The sequence below is a fragment of the Acanthopagrus latus genome, chromosome 7 (assembly GCF_904848185.1).
Source record: "Acanthopagrus latus isolate v.2019 chromosome 7, fAcaLat1.1, whole genome shotgun sequence".
In the NCBI taxonomy this organism is placed as follows: Eukaryota; Metazoa; Chordata; class Actinopteri; order Spariformes; family Sparidae; genus Acanthopagrus; species Acanthopagrus latus.
This window is the reverse complement of record NC_051045.1, coordinates 15,411,332-15,431,290: the sequence shown is the minus strand read 5'-3', so window position 1 is coordinate 15,431,290 and position 19,959 is coordinate 15,411,332. Positions and strand designations below refer to the sequence as shown.

The 19,959-nt window shown below is 40.9% G+C and overlaps 2 protein-coding genes and 1 long non-coding RNA gene across 5 annotated transcripts; 1 reads left to right on the top strand and 2 right to left on the bottom strand.

Annotated features, from left to right (window-relative positions):
* The first annotated feature begins 4,066 nt into the window (after nt 1–4,066).
* On the top strand, nt 4,067–9,671 carry tac3a (tachykinin precursor 3a). 2 transcript variants are annotated; one of them, XM_037105378.1, is made up of 7 exons: nt 4,067–4,235; nt 8,236–8,351; nt 8,441–8,546; nt 8,800–8,829; nt 8,960–9,013; nt 9,144–9,210; nt 9,443–9,671. In XM_037105378.1, exons 2-7 carry the CDS (start codon nt 8,250–8,252, stop codon nt 9,459–9,461), a joined length of 378 nt encoding a protein of 125 aa, XP_036961273.1. In that variant the 5' UTR covers nt 4,067–4,235; nt 8,236–8,249; the 3' UTR covers nt 9,462–9,671. The 2 variants fall into 2 exon arrangements, with proteins under 2 accessions (XP_036961273.1, XP_036961272.1); XM_037105377.1 differs by lacking the exon at nt 4,067–4,235 and adding an exon at nt 7,604–7,803 and having other exon boundaries at nt 9,443–9,668.
* A 451-nt stretch (nt 9,672–10,122) lies between these two features.
* c1galt1a (core 1 synthase, glycoprotein-N-acetylgalactosamine 3-beta-galactosyltransferase, 1a) lies at nt 10,123–16,112 on the bottom strand. The gene is made up of 4 exons (XM_037105376.1): nt 15,872–16,112; nt 14,528–14,776; nt 13,263–13,927; nt 10,123–10,869 (listed from the first exon to the last, which is right to left on the bottom strand). Exons 2-4 carry the CDS (start codon nt 14,736–14,738, stop codon nt 10,534–10,536), a joined length of 1,212 nt encoding a protein of 403 aa, XP_036961271.1. The 5' UTR covers nt 14,739–14,776; nt 15,872–16,112; the 3' UTR covers nt 10,123–10,533.
* A 596-nt stretch (nt 16,113–16,708) lies between these two features.
* Nucleotides 16,709–19,459, bottom strand: LOC119023261. Of its 2 annotated transcripts, XR_005076217.1 has the most exons (4): nt 19,053–19,459; nt 18,240–18,329; nt 17,421–17,618; nt 16,709–16,949 (listed from the first exon to the last, which is right to left on the bottom strand). It is a non-coding gene; the product is annotated as an uncharacterized LOC119023261 (long non-coding RNA). The 2 variants fall into 2 exon arrangements; XR_005076216.1 differs by having other exon boundaries at nt 16,709–17,618.
* Nucleotides 19,460–19,959: the final 500 nt, after the last annotated feature.

The window sequence follows — 19,959 nt, the reverse complement described above, 5'->3', positions numbered from 1 at the left end:
TTCCCTTGCTGTTCATTGAAGTATGAATGCGCGAGCTGAAAATCCACTCTCATAATGTACATGTATACATGACACCCCACTGAGCGCTGGACTATACATCAACGTCGCCGCCATACAAGTCAATGGAGTCAACTTAATGAAGATCCTTCTACAAAGTGCTATAAGTTAATGCCTCTCATTTACACATTCACACACATACGGATATATTTAGGAAACAGATCCAGAACCAAAAACAACGATAACATTCTCTGATGATTATAAATGTTAAGTACTTATATATGTTATATGTTTAGTAAACAGGTCGGCACCGAACCACAGGATGTATTTTTAGAATGTTTTTTATCAGTATTTACAGCTGCCAATGTATGTAACAATAAAATATCATGATAGATAACCTTAGATATTTCTGTTTGTTAATACCAGTGACATCACACATAGCCATTTGATCAATTAATAATAAATCAATATTCATAAGTGCAACAGTTTTGAGTCCCTTTATAAGTGTGTCTGCACCTTGTATATCTCTCATTCATTAGATCTTTTTAAAATCCATTAGTTGTTGTGGATCTGCTGCTTCCTCAAATCAAACCTGAAAACCTGGAGCTACTCTAACATCAGTCCAAAGAGAAAAGACTATTTGTGCTTCACCTACGTCGCGAGCTGGTGCTGCAGCTAATAGTAACATTCAAAAGAAACTGTCTTGATGTGTCAGAAGTGATCAATGGCTGACCCCTCATACCATGAAAGTAATAACAGCCGCTTCTAGAAGGTGATGTGACCAGCAAATTACGCGAGTGCTCCATGAATAATGTGTTTCATTGACTTGGTCTCCTGTGAAACGAGACAATGTGGCGTGCAAAAATGCCAGCGGTCATTCACAGCTCCGTTTTTTATTGGCTTTGAAAATTACCTTTATGCAGGACTCACCTTTGGTCCAGGCTTATTATTTCAGCAATAAATACTATGTATCTTCTTTTGAAATTCAGCTACTCGTGAGCATATGCTGAACATCAGCCAGTAGATCATACACTGAAACCTCTTAAAGCTCATTACGTATCTATCATTGTACGTACCATATCAGTAAATAAAGAATAAAGCATTCCAGTAATCCAAACCCCTCAGGAAATGACTGTGCTTAATGACATACAAAGAGCTTGGATCAATGTGGCCTATTGTATTTCCAGCACTGTCATGGGAAATTTTCCACATCGTCCCGTGGGTATCTGTCACATCACAGCTGAATAAAACATGTGCAGTTTGTTTGATGTTGGTGTGTTTATGTGTGTCGCTTTTAAATTTTCCTGCCGGACTTAATGCACCTATATGTGCATGCATACACACACACACACACACACACACACACACACACACACACACACACACACACACACACACACGCATGCAGAAACAGAAGAACACGCGCAGAGCAGGAAGTGACACATCACAAAATTCCTTGCATCAAATGCTCAAATTCAATCAGAACGGGTGACCGTGAAGAGCTCCGCCGTTTCCCAATTTCAGTCTCAGTCTCTATGTTGCATACTTTGATCTTATGATTCCGTAATTTCCCCAGACACCATTTTATGAGCAGGCGGGACAGAAAGAAATAAGCAGCAGGGAGAGGTCACATCCGGGCACAGTCAGTCAGTCTAATATCCAGGTGTGACTGAAGCTCATCGCAATATTGCCGGCTCTTATTCACACCACAGTAATGAGCTATATAGATGTTTTACATATCAATTATCTGAACAGAATTCCAACATGGATTCAACTTAAAATATCAATTGAGATCCCGTGGCCTCATTACAGAAAAATGTCCCGGCTGCTCGCCCTTTCTTAACTCAGGAAAAATCCTATTGTCCTAACACAGAAGCAATTCCAAAATCACAGCCCTGTTCTATCCAATCTCAGACCTCCTGTCTTATCTAGCTAGCTACAGCTGTAAACTTGATTCCTTAATTGGCGCTCGTCCTGTCATGCCCGCATCTGTGTCACAGTTGCCAAGTCTGTTTATTATAAGCAACTTTGGGTTTGTTTTTCTGTAAAGTCGCTTATAAATATTGGTAGTCGTGGGTCGCAGGTCTTTTGGGCTTGTTCTTCCTCGATCCTCTTCCTATTGTATGTCATATTGTTTGAAGTCCTGGAACTAAAACAAAAAAGGATCATAACATATAACAACAATAATTCATGCGATGATACAATTCGATACATTTCTGGATTCAGCGTGACATTTATGTGTGTGCAAAGTTTAATGATCTCGTTTTTCTTTTTTTAACCACGACCATAGAAGTCGCTTGTTTTGGGCTTGTTTTCTTGGGCCCACTTGCTGGTTTCTCTCGCATGATCTGGCAACACTGATCTGTGTTTAGAATGTACATGAGACTGCCTGTGTCAGTGGCAACTGTGATGTACTCAGTTTTCCTGTCAGTAACTTCTTGTAATGGAGAATAAAAGATGGTAATTTAATTATAGCCTTGGTGAGTCAGAAGTATTAATCATTTCAGAGGAGGTGGGGATATACCACTGACGTAATAGCCCTACATGGTCCAGGAAATCTAAAGCTAACAGGCTCACGTCATGAAGTGTTAGCTTCTCCAACAGGCTAAGATCAAATTTCAGCTTCTTTAAGGGGCTAACATCTGTTAGCTTCTCCAATGGGCTAAAGTTGATGTTAGCTTTTCCAGCAGTATAACATCATTGTTACACCCTGAGACCCTGTAAGCTAAATGGTACACTGATACATGTTTATAAGAAATGTATAGTTTAAAACATTCAACAGCGAACGAAAATCCTCTAACAAGCTAACTTCAGTTAGCAGCCGTTGGCGGTCACTCTGGTGATATCCACCCTGTATTTGGAGTATAAATTGGACAGGCGGCCAATTCTTACATGTTGCACTTTTAAAATAAGCTGACAGATGTGGTTTAATCAGTCTTGTTTATGTCACACACAAGTAATACATCTACATTTTGTTCACTTATTTGGGCCCTGGAGCTAACCACTTGCACATGGCAGAAAATATTACAGGAAAATAAGGGGTTAAATAACAACGTCCAGTGTTCAAACTGAATGTAAAAACAAAGCTGTGAGTGGTTACAGTGGTAGCCAAAATGTTTGGGAAACTGGCAGCAGAGTAATGGCGAATGGCAGAGGAAATAAATTAAGCATGAGGGGCTCATCACATCTCACTATAGTGGAGAAATGGCAACATTCAACATGCCTCTCACAATGAAAAATCGACACATCTTGGAGTACACAATCAAATGAAAAAGCCAAACCCAGTCATCTCAGCCAAGTTTGGATGATTTATAGTACCTCACAGTTTCAGGACAGAAAACCGATTTCTAGGGCTGAAAACAAAAGTCAAACAACTGATTGCAGTCATTTTATCAACTACAGTGCAAATAAAAGGATGCATACGGGACACAGTGATTGCCTCTGTGACGAACAGGATAATAATGTACCGTCTAGAAGATTTTCACTCTATCATGAGTAGAAAATAGGCAATACTGTTAGAAGGACGACCCTAACAGTCAACCAATCTATGACAAAGAGAGAGTCAAGAGCCAAAACAGATTCAGAGAGTCTTATTTTCTCCAACAGGCCTCGGCACCAACCTCCGTCAGTGAGAGAAGATTAAAGTGGACGAAAGCCTTCTGACAAGACCTGAGCAGAAAAACACTCTCAGGGGCTCTTTGCAGAGCACAGGAAAAAAAAAAGAAAAATGAATGTGTTCTGGTTTAGCGACATTTGTTTCTCACAGTTTTCCATAGCCAAGATGTTCTAATGCAAATAGACTCTCAGAGCATATCAGCATCCATGCCAGTCTTAAAGAAACAGCCTTCAAATTAACATTTAGATGGAAGTGACGCGTCAGGACCTCGCAATGTCAGAGATCAGGGAGGAGTGGGTGGAATAAAAAAAACGCATCCATCAAAGTCATTTTACACGCCCCGAGGAGAAGTATAAAGCAGACTCCAAGTTAAATTCCCTTCATTGGATTAGAGCCCATTAACTCAATTATTGACAGGTGTGTCTTGCGTTCCACCGTGGAGAGGCCTGGAATCATCGAGATCCTCTTATTTTAGCCTCCACGTCGCCACGAGCAAGAGCGAACAGCAGGGACGGCCACCGAGTGTGTGAAGGTTTTTCCTATTACTGTGTTCACACATGCAGAATCCCCTTTGGACTTATCGGCCTAGAGATTTACCAAGCTGTGCGTCCAACCACGGCATGTATGTATATATACAAATATAGTTCCATCTACTGCCCGCAATTTCTCGCACGTCTCATCCTCGCCGTCTCCCTCCCTCTCTCCCTCTTTCATAACACCTCTCCCATATAAGGGCTTCGTCACGTCACTGTCCCCTCTCAACTCCAGGGCGGAACTTACTTTATCTTCTTCCTCTCAGGCCATGAAAGCCCGCACGAATGGGTGATTGGCAGCTCCATTAGAGAGACAGGGGGGAGAATAACAGTGTGACTGCACTCCAGGCTCTATCTGCTGCTCCCCTCAACAACACAACTTCACACAGGAATTAATCTGTTACTTCCAAGTCCTGACAAAACAAAATGAACTGCCACGCTGTAGTTCCGGGCATGTATAGTCATTTTTTTAAGGCGTTCTACGGTCGTGTGAGCGAGTCTTTTTTAGTCTTTTCCAAATATTCTGTGCATCCCGCTTCATGTGTGTTCCTCAGCAAGGTTGCCGCAATCTATTCAGTCTGTTAAAGAGAGGATGATATGAGCGACATTATGAGATGAAAATGTTGAAACCAGCTGACATTTTATAACAAAAAAGATGATGAAATTAGGACAGGTCGCTTTTTACACATTTGCTGAAGAATATCTGAATCAGAGAAGGACGAGGCCACGCAACATTATCCAGAAGCAAACTGCCTGATCGTGTTTTTCATGCATAGATAATATAAATCTTAAAGGTCCGCTTTGTCATTTTAGGAAAGACGTTTGAGTCAGAAGAGAAGGATCTCCACTGACTGATTTCTTCATGCCTGAGCAAACTACATAAACTCCCTCTACTTTCATGACTGAATGAACAGACTGACCATAAAGAACAACACAGCTTCATATTGTTTTACTTTGTTTAAATGTGGCGGACCCTGCCACCTTTCTTGTTACAAACAGTGTTCTGGGGACTTTATTTAACTCTGAGAACAGCTTGTTTACTCAGACATGGAAAAAAAATTAAAGATAAGATACGATTAAATATAAGTTTAAAATGTTTTTCTCCACAGCTCCACGGTGTCCCTTTAACACTGGGCTGAACTGTGTCTTATTACGTGTCTTGTCTCATTCTAGTCCACTTATTGCCACCGTGTGCTACCTGCTGTTAGTGAGCCAACCGTGAACATCCCGCTGACCTGTCAGGGCGAGACACCGTCCAATCACCTTCACAGCTGTCTGCAGCTCTGAGAAGAGCTCATACATCACGAGAGCACAACGGTTTTCATTCAGTCAGGTGCCGGGAATAATTGACATCTGAATGCAACAGAGCGGAGGCTGCGTGTGACCTCGTTCATGTGACGTATAGCTGAACGTCCATCCAGCACTGCAGCACATGGGGACCTAATAGCCATTAGCCTTTCGGTTGGATGAAAAACTTCTCCTTGCCTTTGCATGTTGTGGATAAACAGCCCCTGGCACTCTTTCTCTGTGCTCTCTGTTATTCCACACACCGGCTCTCTTTGATTACCAAGGGGGATAAAAGAAACGCTCATCAATAATGTAAAACTTCAATTAATGACTTCCCCCACTTCTGTCAGATCTCCCATCCCCGACCCCTGCACTGCTGCGATCCCCTCTCCTCACCCCCGTGCTACTACGTGAAGAGGACAAATATGGAAATGGGAAATCATTACTAAAAACACAGCAGTGTTAACCTTTTGTGAAACGCACTATTTGCCTGGTGCTTTGTTGTTAGTGTCGCCTATATGAGGCCTCAGTCCCCGAGGACCACAGCCACTGATCTCTGCAGCAGCTACCCCTGCATGCCTCGTTTCAAAGCTGTGATCTCAAACTTTCCTTTGCTGAAAAATTAATGCTTGTTTGCATTCCGAATGCGCGCACAGACGCCAACACAAGTGTAATTGCTTGTGTAATTGCGAGAAAAAATGATCGGTTTGGTATGTGCACTAATTATGAGTCGTTTTCAGCTGCTTATGGTGTAACAAAAAGACTTTTTAATAAAGATCTTCTGTTAATACTGCGGCGTTACAACATTAACATTTGGAGCTGAATTGATAGGAAATGTTAGAAGTGTCTTCACTACAATAACAGAGCAACTAAAGCATGTATCGCTGCTTAGAGCTGTCACACAATCTGTGCTTATATAAGTTACAAGACAGACATTTCATCTCAGCACCTGTCAGAGCTGTTTAAGAGAGAGCATAGCAGCCATGGAAAGTGACTGTCTGAATCACATGTTGCTCATTGTGTCACAACTGGTATGAGGACGTGTCTGTCCACACAAACACATGTCTGGATTTGAGTCAGAACAGTGGCTGCGCTGACAATATTCACTTTTTTGATTAGGATTCTCAGCTAATACTGTGGAATTCAACTGTGTGCGCAACAAAAACACCAGCCGTTAAAGGTGCACTATGTAGTTCTGTAGAAGAAATTGTCTCAGAAGAGAAAGATCTTGATTGGCAGATTTTTTACGTGTAAAAAAAACTACATTTACTCTGCTCTTTTTTTAATGAACTGAATAAACAAACCGACCTTAAAGGACAACACATTTCACACTGTTTTACGTTGTTTTTATTTGGCGTACCCTGCCACTTTTCCAGCCTCGGGGCTCTGGGGGCCTTATAATCCTCTGAGAACAGCCTGTTTATTCAGTTATGAGTTTGTATTATTAACTCATTAATATTATGAATATCGCAATTATTCTCCAAAGCGACAGAGTGCCCCTTTAAACTGTGCTCATGAATACTGTCAAAAATGTAATGTGATTTCATTTAAATTCATATAGCGTGGTAGGAATTAACACCACCACTCCATTAACCAACAAAAAAGAAAAAAAAAAACCTGCCCAGAGGTAGATTTGTTTTCATGCCACATTTTGTGTATAAATGTGCAGCCTGTTGGGCAGTCAATTAGAAACACACAGCTGTTTAGCCTATCTAGTCACATAAATCACAGTCTTGTAGAGTGACATGCAGAGGCAGCTGTTATCTTTATAATTACTTCCTAAAAAGATTAGCATGTTGACAGTGATCATGTCGAGCAGCCAATGGAGTGGAAAGGCACCTAGAGGAACATGTGAGCAGGAGTGATGGATAAATGACACTGCTGCACTTCTCAGTCAGCTACAAAAATAAATAAATAAATAAAATAAAACAGAAATGTAGAACGTGAAAAAAAATATTTTTTGCTTGTTTCCTCTAGAGCCAACTCTCAAGTTAACTCCCCAACATGTTCAGGGATGGGCTTGAGTTCACGAACCTATTTCCTCGTGACGTCTTTTTTTTTTTTTTTTGATGATGATGATGAGTGTGCGTGCGTGCGTGCGTGTTTGGTGGACTGGCAACAGCTCATCACCATCACTGAGGAGGCTACGCAGCATTCAGCACAACGTGATATAAGACCCGATACCCCACCTACGCCTCGGTTGCTGATTGGCGTTACGCAGGTATCCAGCTATTATTTATTACCCCAAAGCTTGGACGCCTCATTTATCCTGACCGGATCTCACTGAAGGATCTATCCGCTCCCACTTTACTCTGCACCGGGGTGCGCGCTGCTGACACTTTATCCACAGTATCTGCTCGACAAAAACAGGTAAAGAAAGAAAAAACAAACAAACTGTAAATGCTCAAGTGAAATGTTCAATCTGTATTCTATTTTCAGCGGGTGTTTGTTCGTGTTAGGTGGAAGGGAATTTCAGCTTTTACCATGACTTTTTGGAGGAGAAACATTAGGGGACTGTGAAATTATATTCGTTTTTTTGTTTGTTTGTTTGTTTGTTTGTTTGTTTTTCTGTATCTTTGTTGGATCCGTGCATGACAATCAAGACAGTAATTACATAATTACATTAAAAATAAGTCCTACAAAGTATGTCTTACACCGCGCGCCTTTACGCACCAATTACGCACCGGCTTTTGCGCGTTAAGCACAAATGATTCCTCCATAAAAAGGAAAATAACTAAATAAATAAACAGGCAATATTCAACGATGTTTTGCCAACCCTAATAAAGTAATTATCACCCACAGGTGGTGCTGGAAAAATGAGGACACATTTGCTGCTGGTGACCTTGTTCCTCATCATGAAACTTCGATACAGCCAGTCCAGATGCGAGGAGCCAGGATCGCGCAGTTCAGCTTCAGATGTAGGTTTCCTGGCGCCTAATGAGCAAACTGATTCTCCGACCTTGCCTACTTTTAACAGAAACTTATTTATTTTTCTCGCTGATCATAGCTGCAGCAGAGCGCAGGTTTGGACACCCTCAAGCGGACCATTCTGAAGAGGTACAGCGATTTGGATTACGACAGCTTTGTGGGTCTGATGGGCAGAAGAAATGCGGGTGAGTCTTCCTCCGAATGACGAACGTTGTCCTCTGAATACATTCATGAGTTCGTTGTAATAATGATGATAATATTACAAGCATTGATGTTAATGATAATAAACTGATGAAACAAAAAATGATAATATGCAGTATGGTGTTAATTCAGGCTCATTACTATAATTGATTGTCTGATTATTTCCGAAATGGTCCTTCAACGTCTATTTCACAAAGCTGTTTTTTTCCCCCTTTGATTTCATTTCTTGTCCCTCAGATGCAGATCCTGTACAGCCACAGCAAAAAAGTAAGACGTCTATGATTTAGTAATGATATGAAGTGGCTGCTTTTTTTTTCTCTTTTTTTTCTTTGACATTATTATTGTATTATCATTATAAAAACACACAATTTATATGGTTTTCTATTCTTGTCATCAGGGGAAATGAATGACATTTTTGTTGGTCTCATGGGAAGGAGAAACTCAGAGCCCGGTGAGTGTTGCAGCTGACACAAGTCAAATGTTCTCAGCAGTCCTGCTGGCATTCAGACTGAACGTCTCTGGTGCTCATCACACAGACCATATACCTTCATGGGAATATCTTGTTATGTGTTATCTCACAGATAATGGTCCCTGGAGGAGAGAGTACCCAGAGAGGAGAGGCATTTTTTTCAACAAGTGCAGGCTGAGGTGAGTGCCTCCTCTTCTTCACTCAGTACACTGAAACACGACGGTCATGTTAACACTTTACCTGTCAAATAAAGGATAAAACCGAATCAGACAGGAGCCTTTTGAGGTTTCAAGTCGTGAAGCACTGCCGACTTTGATGCATTTCTTTTGGGTGTATTAAATACTTGATTCCACACGTTTAAATTGAGCGCAGGTTTCACTTAAATCCACGTTTTAATGTGTTTTGTTGCAGGTTTCTTCAGGGGCTGTAGACGTGAACTCCGAAGCAACTCCCACATCTCGCATCAACGACAGAAGCTCACAGCGGACACAAACAATGAACCAAACGTCTGACGAAGACGACTTAATGATTCACAATGTAAACCTGCCAGCTGGCTCATGAAAGTGACCATCAAACTATACAGATTGTATTTGTTTTACCTGAAGACAAGGCATAATTAGAAGTGACAGCTTAATATATTCTATTTCTTTATCATGTTGTTCTTTTTCCTCAATGTTCAAATTAAACATAATTTTTTTATACATAATTTATTCATTTTTTCAAGCGCCCGTGCATTTTCCTGCAGCTGGTTGCAAGGGATTCTTCAAGATCAGAGTGTGATGATCAGTCGCCTGCTACAGCGTTTACTGTTGGGTTGCATAAAATGACTAGACAAGTTAGATTCAGCGCAGTTTTTCAATGATGCTGTGTTCATCAGAGCCTACAGTGTTCTCAGACAGAAGCGCAGGGGGGCGTTTGGGTAAGCGCTTTCACATCAGAGCATCTCATATCACTCCAAGGTAAAAAGAAAAGCTTTTTTTTTTCAGAACAGTTTTTACTTTTCTTGCTGGCATCATATAGCTGCCAGCTGTGTACTGAAAGTATGAGGATTCAAAAGGAAAAATGCAAAGAAAGACACAAAGAAAGCATAATTTCAAGTCATTTTGCTGTTCATTTCAGACATCTTTCAAATGACTAAAAATCTGAAAAGTAACATCCAAAAGAATCTCATTTGATAACGTAAAATGTGTGACACCCTGACAGTTTTTGCCCTTTCATTAAAAAAAAATTAAAAATAATTACCTAAAATCATTAAAAATATATATTTCCATACATCTGCTACTGTATCATTGACTCAGATCAGGTAGTTCTGCAGTACTACTGCTTCCTCTTCTTCTTCCTGAATCATGCCAAGCAAATATATTAAAACGTAAGCCACCTACACTGAACTCTTACAGTGTCATGCTGGTTGGGATTTTCTGTGATTGAATCAGTGAAGACCTGTCATAAAACTTTCTGGCACATTGAGCCCCAGCAGAGACACAGAGTCAGCGGTGCCCGTCTTATGTGGCTGCTGTCCTGTTCTCAGTGACGCCAGAGTTCACATCGTCTTCCCCTCCTCTCTCCGAGACCGTCTTTACTTTAGTTTGGTTCCCACTGACAAAGGAGTCTGAAGTTGTGTGACTCCTTCCATCTGTCACCTCCTGAACCCCTTTAATTCCCGGCGTCACGGCAGTGTGCGCGACAGGGCGCAGGCTCAGATGCCGGCTTAAGGGGGGCCGGTAGCGTGGCCTGTAGCCGTACGCTCTCAGGTGGTAGGTGAAGTACTCCAGAGTGTACATCAGCTCCGCTTCGACATAATGGAAAGACACTGCCAGGTCAGAGCAGCACTGCGGACCCTGAGGAACAATAGCACGCGCGCGCACACACACACACACACACACACACACACAGTTTGTTTGAAAAAAGATTCAAAGAAACATGTATTAAAATGATAAAATGACATAATAAAATGATGATGGCCACCACACTGCAGTCAGAGGTTTTCACAGGTTTCACTGCAGAAATGGGCATCACTTTTAAGACCATCATAATAATAATAATAATAATAATAATAATAATAATAATAATAATAATAATAATAATAATAATAATAATAAATTACAAACAAGCTGCCCAAGCATTGTTAGTCCTAAAAATACTCACTTTATCTATTGGTTAAAGAAAAAAACAGTAATGTGCTGCAAGGGATTAATTCAGGTAGGAGCATTTTGTGTGCGAAACGGATCATGAGTCAGTATGTTCTCGAAGTCTTAACTGCTTAACAGTTACTAGCATCAAGTCACTGTAAGGAAACATCTAAAACTGTTCCATTCTCGTGTTAAAAAATGCAACATGTAGCATCTCTCGCGTGCGTGACTGTACAAAGGATAAGATTGGCATTATTTTAGAAATCCAATCAAAAGCTGAATCCAACCGTATATGTCAGTGAACAGTTAGTCTAACAGCTCACAAATATAAAAGTTTAACTCAAAGACAAAAAGAGGATGCCGAGTTGTTTCAAAAACAGCTCAGAATCGAGGTTTTTCTTAAATGTTACTCAAAAAGGGGAAAAAAAAGAAAAAGTTAACTTATTGGGGACTATTTTTAGCCGTGGATGAATACACACGTCCCGTTTTATAAACAGCAGCAGGACAATGTCAGGTTCGACTGATATAGAGGGTCCACGTTCATCTCTCATAACAACTGTGCTTTTCATCAATGACTGAAGAGATAACAGCTGTAATCTCAGAGACCGCCTTTGGAGGCGCTGGTTCACGTGCGCCAACGTCAGCTTCCTAACCAGCTTGTCGGCCAAGATCCTCCGGCTTGTTCGCTTTTTATTCTCCTTTGGGTTCATTATGTGCTGTAAACTAACAAGAGCTCGAGCAATGCAATCTTTGTTGAAAATATATCCGCTAAACCTGACCTCTCTTCAATCCACCATCTTGAGAACCTGTCCATGCTCATCTTTTTGAAAGCTGCTCCTCAGCGCATTCTCATTTTTGTCTTTTTAAGATTTATGGACGTCCACGGCACAGAGCTTTAACCTATCATGATTTATTTATTTATTTATTTATTTATTTTTTAAGAAAAAACTTGCTAGTCACCGTTGGTTTGGTGTTTGTGATCACAATAGGAAGAATATAGAATATCACCAGCTTTATTACTCACGTTCTTTTGTCATAGGCTGACAATTCTGATATGGCAAATTTCCATTTTAACAGTCTCATAAAAAATAAATAAATAAATGATTACATTGATATTAAAAGTATGTTTGTTTTCCTTACAAAGACGGAGGACAAAGCAGCTCCATACACTGGCAGTCAGTGTGTGACAGGATCAGCAATGGACACGTCTCATTTTAATTGCAAAGTGCAACAAATTAGTTGCATCATCAGCAACAAATTGACCAATTTTCCTTTTGTTGACCAGACACTGTGTCTGCTGCAATCATCTACTTTAAAATGAACTCATTTCATGGTTTTATGCAGGGGTCAGGTGCACAATTTGAAAGTGCCAGATAATCACATATTGATTTAATAATCATATAAAAATAATACTGTGTTTTATTTATCTGTTTTGTTGGTTATTATCTCCATGCTGCTTCATTTAAACCAACATATATATTTCATTTTATTCCCCAAAAGCAAAATAACCTACTAATAACTAACTGTACACTACAGACTGTCATTTAGAAAATTAGATTATTTATGGCACATTTCAAAATAAAAGAATGATTCTCTCAGTTGAAGTGCAGATGTACGCTAATGTTATTAAAGGATCTTCAACTGACAGGTTCATTCCATCTTTAGTATATCTTCCTAACCTGACCTGCTCCTTTCTAATAAGGCTAATCCAGTTTTAGTAAATCAGCCTAACCCAGGAGCCATTAACCACATTTAGACGTCAGAGATTTTTTTGGAACTATTTGGGCGTTCTTCCTTTATCGGACAGCTAACAGAGCAGATGTATCATATCTGTCTTAACCATAAGTCACGGACGCCTCATTCCTAGGCATTCTGAGCACAGATGTAATGTATTTTCCTCTGCTTTTTCAATATTTGCCTGTTTCTGCCGATCAACTGTAAGGATTCGCTGCTTTTCTTTGTAATTTAAATGATAATAAATATGTAGTATTTGGGTGCTGGGCTGGAAGACGTAGCGGTGGGCTCTGGGATAATTGCGAAGATCATCTTCACCATTTATTTTTTACTCGAGTAATCATGAAAACAGAAGTGAAGAAACTTGCCTCAACAATAGGGTAGTAACAATAGCTCCAGTACCAGAAGCTCTTAGGGAACTTGAAAGTCAGATGGTGCTCTGGCACAAATGGGTTGAAAGTTTCCCGATGCAGAGTGTCTCTGGAGTCCCCGGCCAGAACGCCCATCTTCTCCAAACACTGTCCCATCGCTAGGTCCTCGACGGGTGTGGTGTGTGTGCAAACTTTGGTTCGAAAACCTTCCACAAATCTCCTGAGAGCCTCTTTGCTGAGCACGTAGCCCGCCCCCCCGCTCATGTAGCCTTGCTTGGTGTAAGGCTTGAAGCGTCTGCCGAAGTAGACGGGCTCTTCAGGCGTGTGGTTGGACAGAATCCAGCGCAGGTTGTCCACCACCACAAAAGTGTCGTCGTCTGCTTTTAAGAACCAGTCGGCTTCGTTCACGTGGTGCTCGTAGACGTAGTGGAAGGCTCGAATGGTCTTCCAGTAGAGCTGATCGCGGCCCTCCTTCGTGCCCAGGCCCACGGTGGGGAAGTCTGGGTCCTCCTCGGAGCTCATGAACACCACCACGTTGCAGTGGCGACTCCAGGTGGCCTTGACATGGCGAGCTCTGCTCTGCAGGTTGTACGGCCCAGTCATCACCCAACAGAGAACGCGCACCTTCTGGTACAACAGGTCTGCCACCCGGCTGTCTTCATCTAGGAGGGACAAAACAAACAGTGCAATACAAATGTTACCTGGTGTGAAGGGAAGCTATTGTACGTGGAATTACAGCAGGAGTGTCACACATGACAACGACTTCTCCATATCCACGCAGTTTACTCTACGTTCTTCTTATGCCTTTCACTGCGCTTGCTACAAGAATAACAACGAATAAATATACTATACATAAATTATGTTTCTAAAGGGACAGTTCACCCCAAATTAAAATATATATTTTCCCTCTTAGCTGTAGTGTTGCTTGTCCATCTAAATTGTTTTTGTGCGAGTTGCACATTATATCTTGAATATAATGCAGCTAGATGGTACTCGGCTTGTGGTGCTCAAAAGGGACAAAAGAAAAAAAAAAATACACCTGACAAATTCTTCCCTGTTTCATGCAGGGTCTATTTTCTTTGATTTGAGCACGACAAGCTTAGTGCCATCTAGTTCCATTACACTCAAAAGCAGACATCACTACGAAACTCACAAAAATGAACCGGATGGATATATGGCGCTGCAGTCAAGCGGAAAAAGATTTCAGGGGTGATTGAACACCGATCGCTTTAAAATCAATCTGAAACTTTTGTGTAAAGCACCTGCATGGTGAGGATGGAGCAGGCTGATGAGAGCAGCTCCCTCCTTCTTCCAGTTGGTCGGGCTCTCCCCAGCCACCGTGGCTTTTTCCTGAGCCTCCGTCAGAACCGGGTAGCTCCTCTCGAACCACACCTGGCGCAGGAAGAAGTAGATGCTGCAGGCCCCCACCAGGAAGCCCAGGGAGAAGGCCCATCTGGAGCTGGAGCCCTTCATGGTGACACCGTCTACATCACTGTGACATCACAGCGCATCTACAGGGGAAAACAACACATTTGATGGGATTTGATGGGCTGAAATGCGCCGGTAAATGTCTCCCTTCCGTTAGTGGTCGTTGCATTGAAATGCATCTTTCTGAGCTGATCACACGTAGCAGCACACTGAATTGTGTCATGTTACAACGAAAAGCATTTAAAAGACGAGCGTCATTCGAACTCCAAAGTACCGTCAATGTAACTTTCCACAAATCACTGTGTCAGGAAAAGGCAATGAACTCCAGTGGTGTTTGCAAGGCAGGACATGTTTATGGCCCGTGCATTCAAAATGAAATAGGTGCTTTAAATCATGTTGGGGGACACATTTGAAGCATTTCCCCGTGGATGTCTAATGACCTCCTCTCAAAGTCACTGACACATTTAGCCTCAAATAAAAAATCTAATGACACTCTTAGAAAGGAAAATCTGGATGCACAGAGAAAAGCTGGAAATCAGCAGCGAAGCTTACACTATTACACACACTATTAAAACTTGAATGTGATGGACTTCCTGTAAGTCTTGTTTGCTGTTTTTTGTGAAGAGGCTCCAGGATTTGTCTGGATCTCATCATCACGCAACATGCCTCCTCATCTTGTTAAGCAGATTTTTAAATAAAAATACCACCAGCTCAAGCTGTAAACAGGTGAACTGTCATTGTGGTTGTTTTTTGGGGGGGTGGGGGAGGGGGTTATTTCTGGACGTGGACTTCACACTTGACACAGTGACCAGAAGCGTTTTCACTCCAGTCTCTTGCCTCACAGTTGAGGTTAAAGACCCCCAAACCTGAGACTTGCGTTAACGATTAACATGTCGAGAGTCGCTTGTCGGGAAAAAAAACAAAAACAAAAAACAACAACAAAAACAAAAGTAACACGTACTGTCCCTTCCGTATACCAACGGGGATCAACCCAGTTACCCTAATCGAGGCGTTTAATCCGTTTTTGCCACAAACACATGACTCAGATTGTGATGACAGCGAACTGAGGCCTTGAGCTTCATGCATGCTGCCATCACACAAACAAGCAGCTACGTGCACACACGTGTTTTACCTCACATCTACGACCGTGTGTGTGTGTGTGTGTGTGTATTCTTTACCTTCACCGTAGGACCAGTCGGTCATTTGAGGGCGCGATGTGCTTGCAGCGAAACACTTCCTGTATCTGCAAAACTGCACGAGCCGGTTACACCTGTCAGTCGTGTCGTCACATCATGTTTTTTTTTAAATTGTTTTTGTGTTGTTTTTTTCCCCTGATAAAGATCGTCTCTGAATGAGATGATCATTCGAGCGGAGAGAGAGGCAGAGCCGCTGCACGGATTTACATTCTTCAGCATCACGCGCTAAGAAGAGCAAATGCGATCAGTCATTGGCTGTCAGCCGGTGACGTTTAGAGGAAGCATGAGTCACACGTCCTGAGATGCATTAAGGGCAATTAACAGTCGCGGTTTGATTCATTTATTTGTTTATTCATCAGATTATATGGTATCAATTACTGTTGGATTTTTATTTTTTATTTATTTTTATTTATTCAAAGACGCTGAGAGAGGAGGCGACATAAAGTGGAAGTGAAGCTGCTGCTCTACCAATCCTGGCCACCAGGTGCCGCCCTAACAAAGCTTACAACATGAGCAAGCTTTCCTCACAGCTTCATTCATTGTGCAGTGCTGGAAAGTAACTGAATATATTTACTCAAGTAGGGCACTTTTTAAAGGAACTTCAGTCTTTATAATTTATACTTTACACTATTATATGACAACTGCTTACTTTGCAGGTTTAGCATAATAGTTAAGGATGCATGGTACATATCGAACAGATTATCGGCCCAATAATGGAAAAATTCAGCAAATGAAGAAATTGATGCAGCAGGTGGTGAGAAGCACCTTTAAAGTTGTACTGAGAGCAGACGATAAAATCAGAGGAGTAGAGGGACAAACATGTGTCTGTATTGTTTATTGTCGTTTGCACAGTAATGAGACATTTCTCTACAATGACATTCTTCCTTTGCAAAACCATGCAAATGTGAGAGTGCATTTATGAATGTGCAAAAATGCAAATGTGGGAGATTTATGAGGTAGAATATTTAACATGACTGTAAACTTCTACCTGCTGTTTAGGAGTCTGATGGCAGTGGGAAAGACAGAGTTCTTTAGTCTGGTGGTCTTGGATTTAACACCTCTATACGAGTTAAAACAAGAAGGCAGAACAGAAAATGTAAAAACACAAAGAATTAATGACTCATTTCAAGTTAAAGGAATAAAAGTGATAAAAACAGGCAAACTCACAGAAAAAGAAAGAGAATGCAACACTTGAGAATCAGTAAAGGACTATGAGAAGACAACATCACACCAAAGAATAGATAAAACCATTATGGGCAGTAAAAGCAATAAAGGACATTGAGAAAAAAAATAATTAAAAGATTATGCTCAGGCTGGAGTTGCACAAAGCTGTGTTTTTGTACATGAGGTTGACATGTACAAAGAGGTGGAAAGTAACTAAGTACATTGACTTAAGTATGGTGAGCTACTTAAAGGGGCATTATGCAGTGAGAAGAAATTTGACTCCCCTAACTGAATAAACCAACTGTTCCCAGAGGTAAACAACGAACCCAGGACAGTTTAATAGAAAAAAAAAGGTGGCAGGGCTCACCAGTGTAAACACAGTAAATAATATGAATGTTTTGTCCTTCAGATCGTGTGCTGTGGCAGCTTGTTCTTTTCTGTTTTTTTCCAGTTATTTTCTCTCTGGCTCCTGCTGCAGCAGAGAGACGCACCTGTTCAGCATCAGTCTCATCACCCGTCTCTACATGACCCTGGTCTCTTCACGTTTCTCCTGTTTCTCCTTGACCTTGAGTTTGAGATGTACTTTAACGCCATAATGTTCATAAACAGAGCAAAACAGGCTTGTATTTGGAATTATGGTGGGGTGAGAACATCATTGCCCATCAAGAAGTTCAGTTTCAATAATATTTGACCATGTAACCAAAATTGCTTCAGAGTTTCAGAGACAGGTATTGTCATTTTTAAATCCACTGCTTTGCAGATTAAGCATAATACAATAAAATGTCAGTAAATAATGATGTAATATTGTAGATTAAGATGAAACTTTGTTGACCCGGGAAAACATTCACAAGTCACCCAACAGATGAATTACATAAAAGTAGCTGAATCACCTTTTTGACTAAGCTAAATATTAAAGTACTGAGCACATTAATGCATCAGTGATAATCCAATAATATAACATTACATATATTCTAAAATGTGAGTACTTCCACCTCTGCCACTGACTATACATAATAAGTGTACAAAGATTTAACACCATACAGAGACATTTTACATTGGGTGTTCTGGGAGTTTTGTTTTCCGGAAATACATAGTTTTGTTTATCACACTTTTGGGAATTTTCCTTTTCTGTGTGGCAAGTGAGACAAACAAACTAAAGACATAACAGTTAAAGGCAGATACTTACTAGCAGACTGCTCCACAACACCACCGACCATCAGGAAATCATATCACACAGGTTTGTTCAGCAGAACTACTGAAAGGTATGAGGGATCTTCTTTGGCCCGATGGGAGACAAAGCAATGTCAAAATGTGTTGTCATCATGACCTGGAGACTCCCATACCCACAGTCTGAAACATTCTCACACACACCCACACTCTCAAACTCACAATCTCAAACACAACACACACACTTAAACTTCCTGTGAGAAGTGCATAGCCTACTGTAAACAGTCAATTAGGTAGAACCTGGTGCCTACATTACCCACAATGCAACTTAGCCACTGAGTGACATCACTGGAGGCGATTTATCAGATTGCATGCAGTTACAGAGTTACAGCCCCCTTTAATTTAAAAGTTGGTCATCTTTCAAATCAATCTCAAGATGCCCTCCTTCAGACACACTTTGAGACATACAGAATTACTTAAATCTGAGTTTAGTCCAATTTGTTTTCCCCATAGAAAAATTTGCACATTTCTAAAGTTCAGATTGCTTCACAAGATGCCTCCCACTTCACTGAAATATCCATTGTTTGCATCAGCCGTGTGGGTTGTATATTTGGACCATGGTCAGGGTTCCTACAAGTGGTCACAAAATCATGCTTGTAGGCACACGTTTGAATGGCGAGTCAAGCATCTAATGCATAGAACACATTTTTGGGCGCATGAGGACTTTAAATCTGTCCAGTTAAAAGTGTCAGAGGCACATAAACACGGATGGAGGTGGAGAATCTCTCAAGGTTGCGGAAAACCAACCTGGTGACTTGTGATAGATGCTCACCTGCTCAAACATGCACCACATCAGAGGCTACTGCTTGGAGACAGGCAAACACAACCCAAAATGAAACAACTGCTTCTTCTTCTTCTTCTTCTTCTTCTTCTTCTTCTTCTTCTTCTTCTTCTTCTTCTTCTTCTTCTTCTTTTGGGTGTTATGGCAGCTGGCATTTCTTCTTCTGATAAATTACATGAACTATGTAACTTACTCAGTGTGTTCACCGTCATTTCTGCTTTCTCTGCGTTTGATATAGCCAACTGTTCTCCATCTGAAAGGACTGGATAATTCAACTATCTTCTATTACCTTCCCTTTTCTTGATCATTCCCCATACATCATTTATATTAATAGTACTTCCAATTGAGCTACAATAATCTCTCCAGTATATTCTTTTCCTTTGCCTTATAGACCTTCTCACTACTGCCTGTGCTTGTTTATATTCAATCAGATGTTGAAAGTTATGCGTTCTTTTTAACCTTCTAAAGGCTCTGTTCCCTAACTGCCACTTCGCATTTAGCATTCCACCACGGAACTGCTTTTCTTATTAGTTTTCCTGAACTTTTTGGTATTGTAGTCATTGCAGCCATATAAATACTGTGTCGCAACTCACTTTCATTTCTTTCAACACCATTTGTTTCTTCGAAACTGAACTAATGTACAAATCACATTTCCATAAATCTCTTCCACTCTGCTTTTTTGAAAATCCACCTTCCATGACTATCTTCTGAGCTCAACCTTACACCAACATCCAGTTTACATATAATTGGGTAGTGATCAATAGTTTAGTTTATTTAATTCCAGCTGTTTACAAGGATTATTAAAAATTATTTTTTTGATCTGCCCAAACGTCCAATACCATATTGTTGTTCCTTCCCTCTACCCAGGAAACAACTGCTTTCCTGTGCCACCCGTAAA

Coding starts and splice junctions, on each gene's coding strand:
- tac3a (XM_037105378.1), top strand. CDS start 8,250: ATGAGGACACATTTGCTGCTGGTGACCTTGTTCCTCATCATGAAACTT. Junction 8,352..8,440: donor CGCGCAGTTCAGCTTCAGAT/GTAGGTTTCCTG, acceptor CGCTGATCATAG/CTGCAGCAGAGCGCAGGTTT. Junction 8,830..8,959: donor TGTACAGCCACAGCAAAAAA/GTAAGACGTCTA, acceptor TCTTGTCATCAG/GGGAAATGAATGACATTTTT.
- c1galt1a (XM_037105376.1), bottom strand. CDS start 14,738: ATGAAGGGCTCCAGCTCCAGATGGGCCTTCTCCCTGGGCTTCCTGGTG. Junction 13,928..14,527: donor GCTCCATCCTCACCATGCAG/GTGCTTTACACA, acceptor TGTCCCTCCTAG/ATGAAGACAGCCGGGTGGCA. Junction 10,870..13,262: donor GTTACTACCCTATTGTTGAG/GCAAGTTTCTTC, acceptor ATTGTTCCTCAG/GGTCCGCAGTGCTGCTCTGA.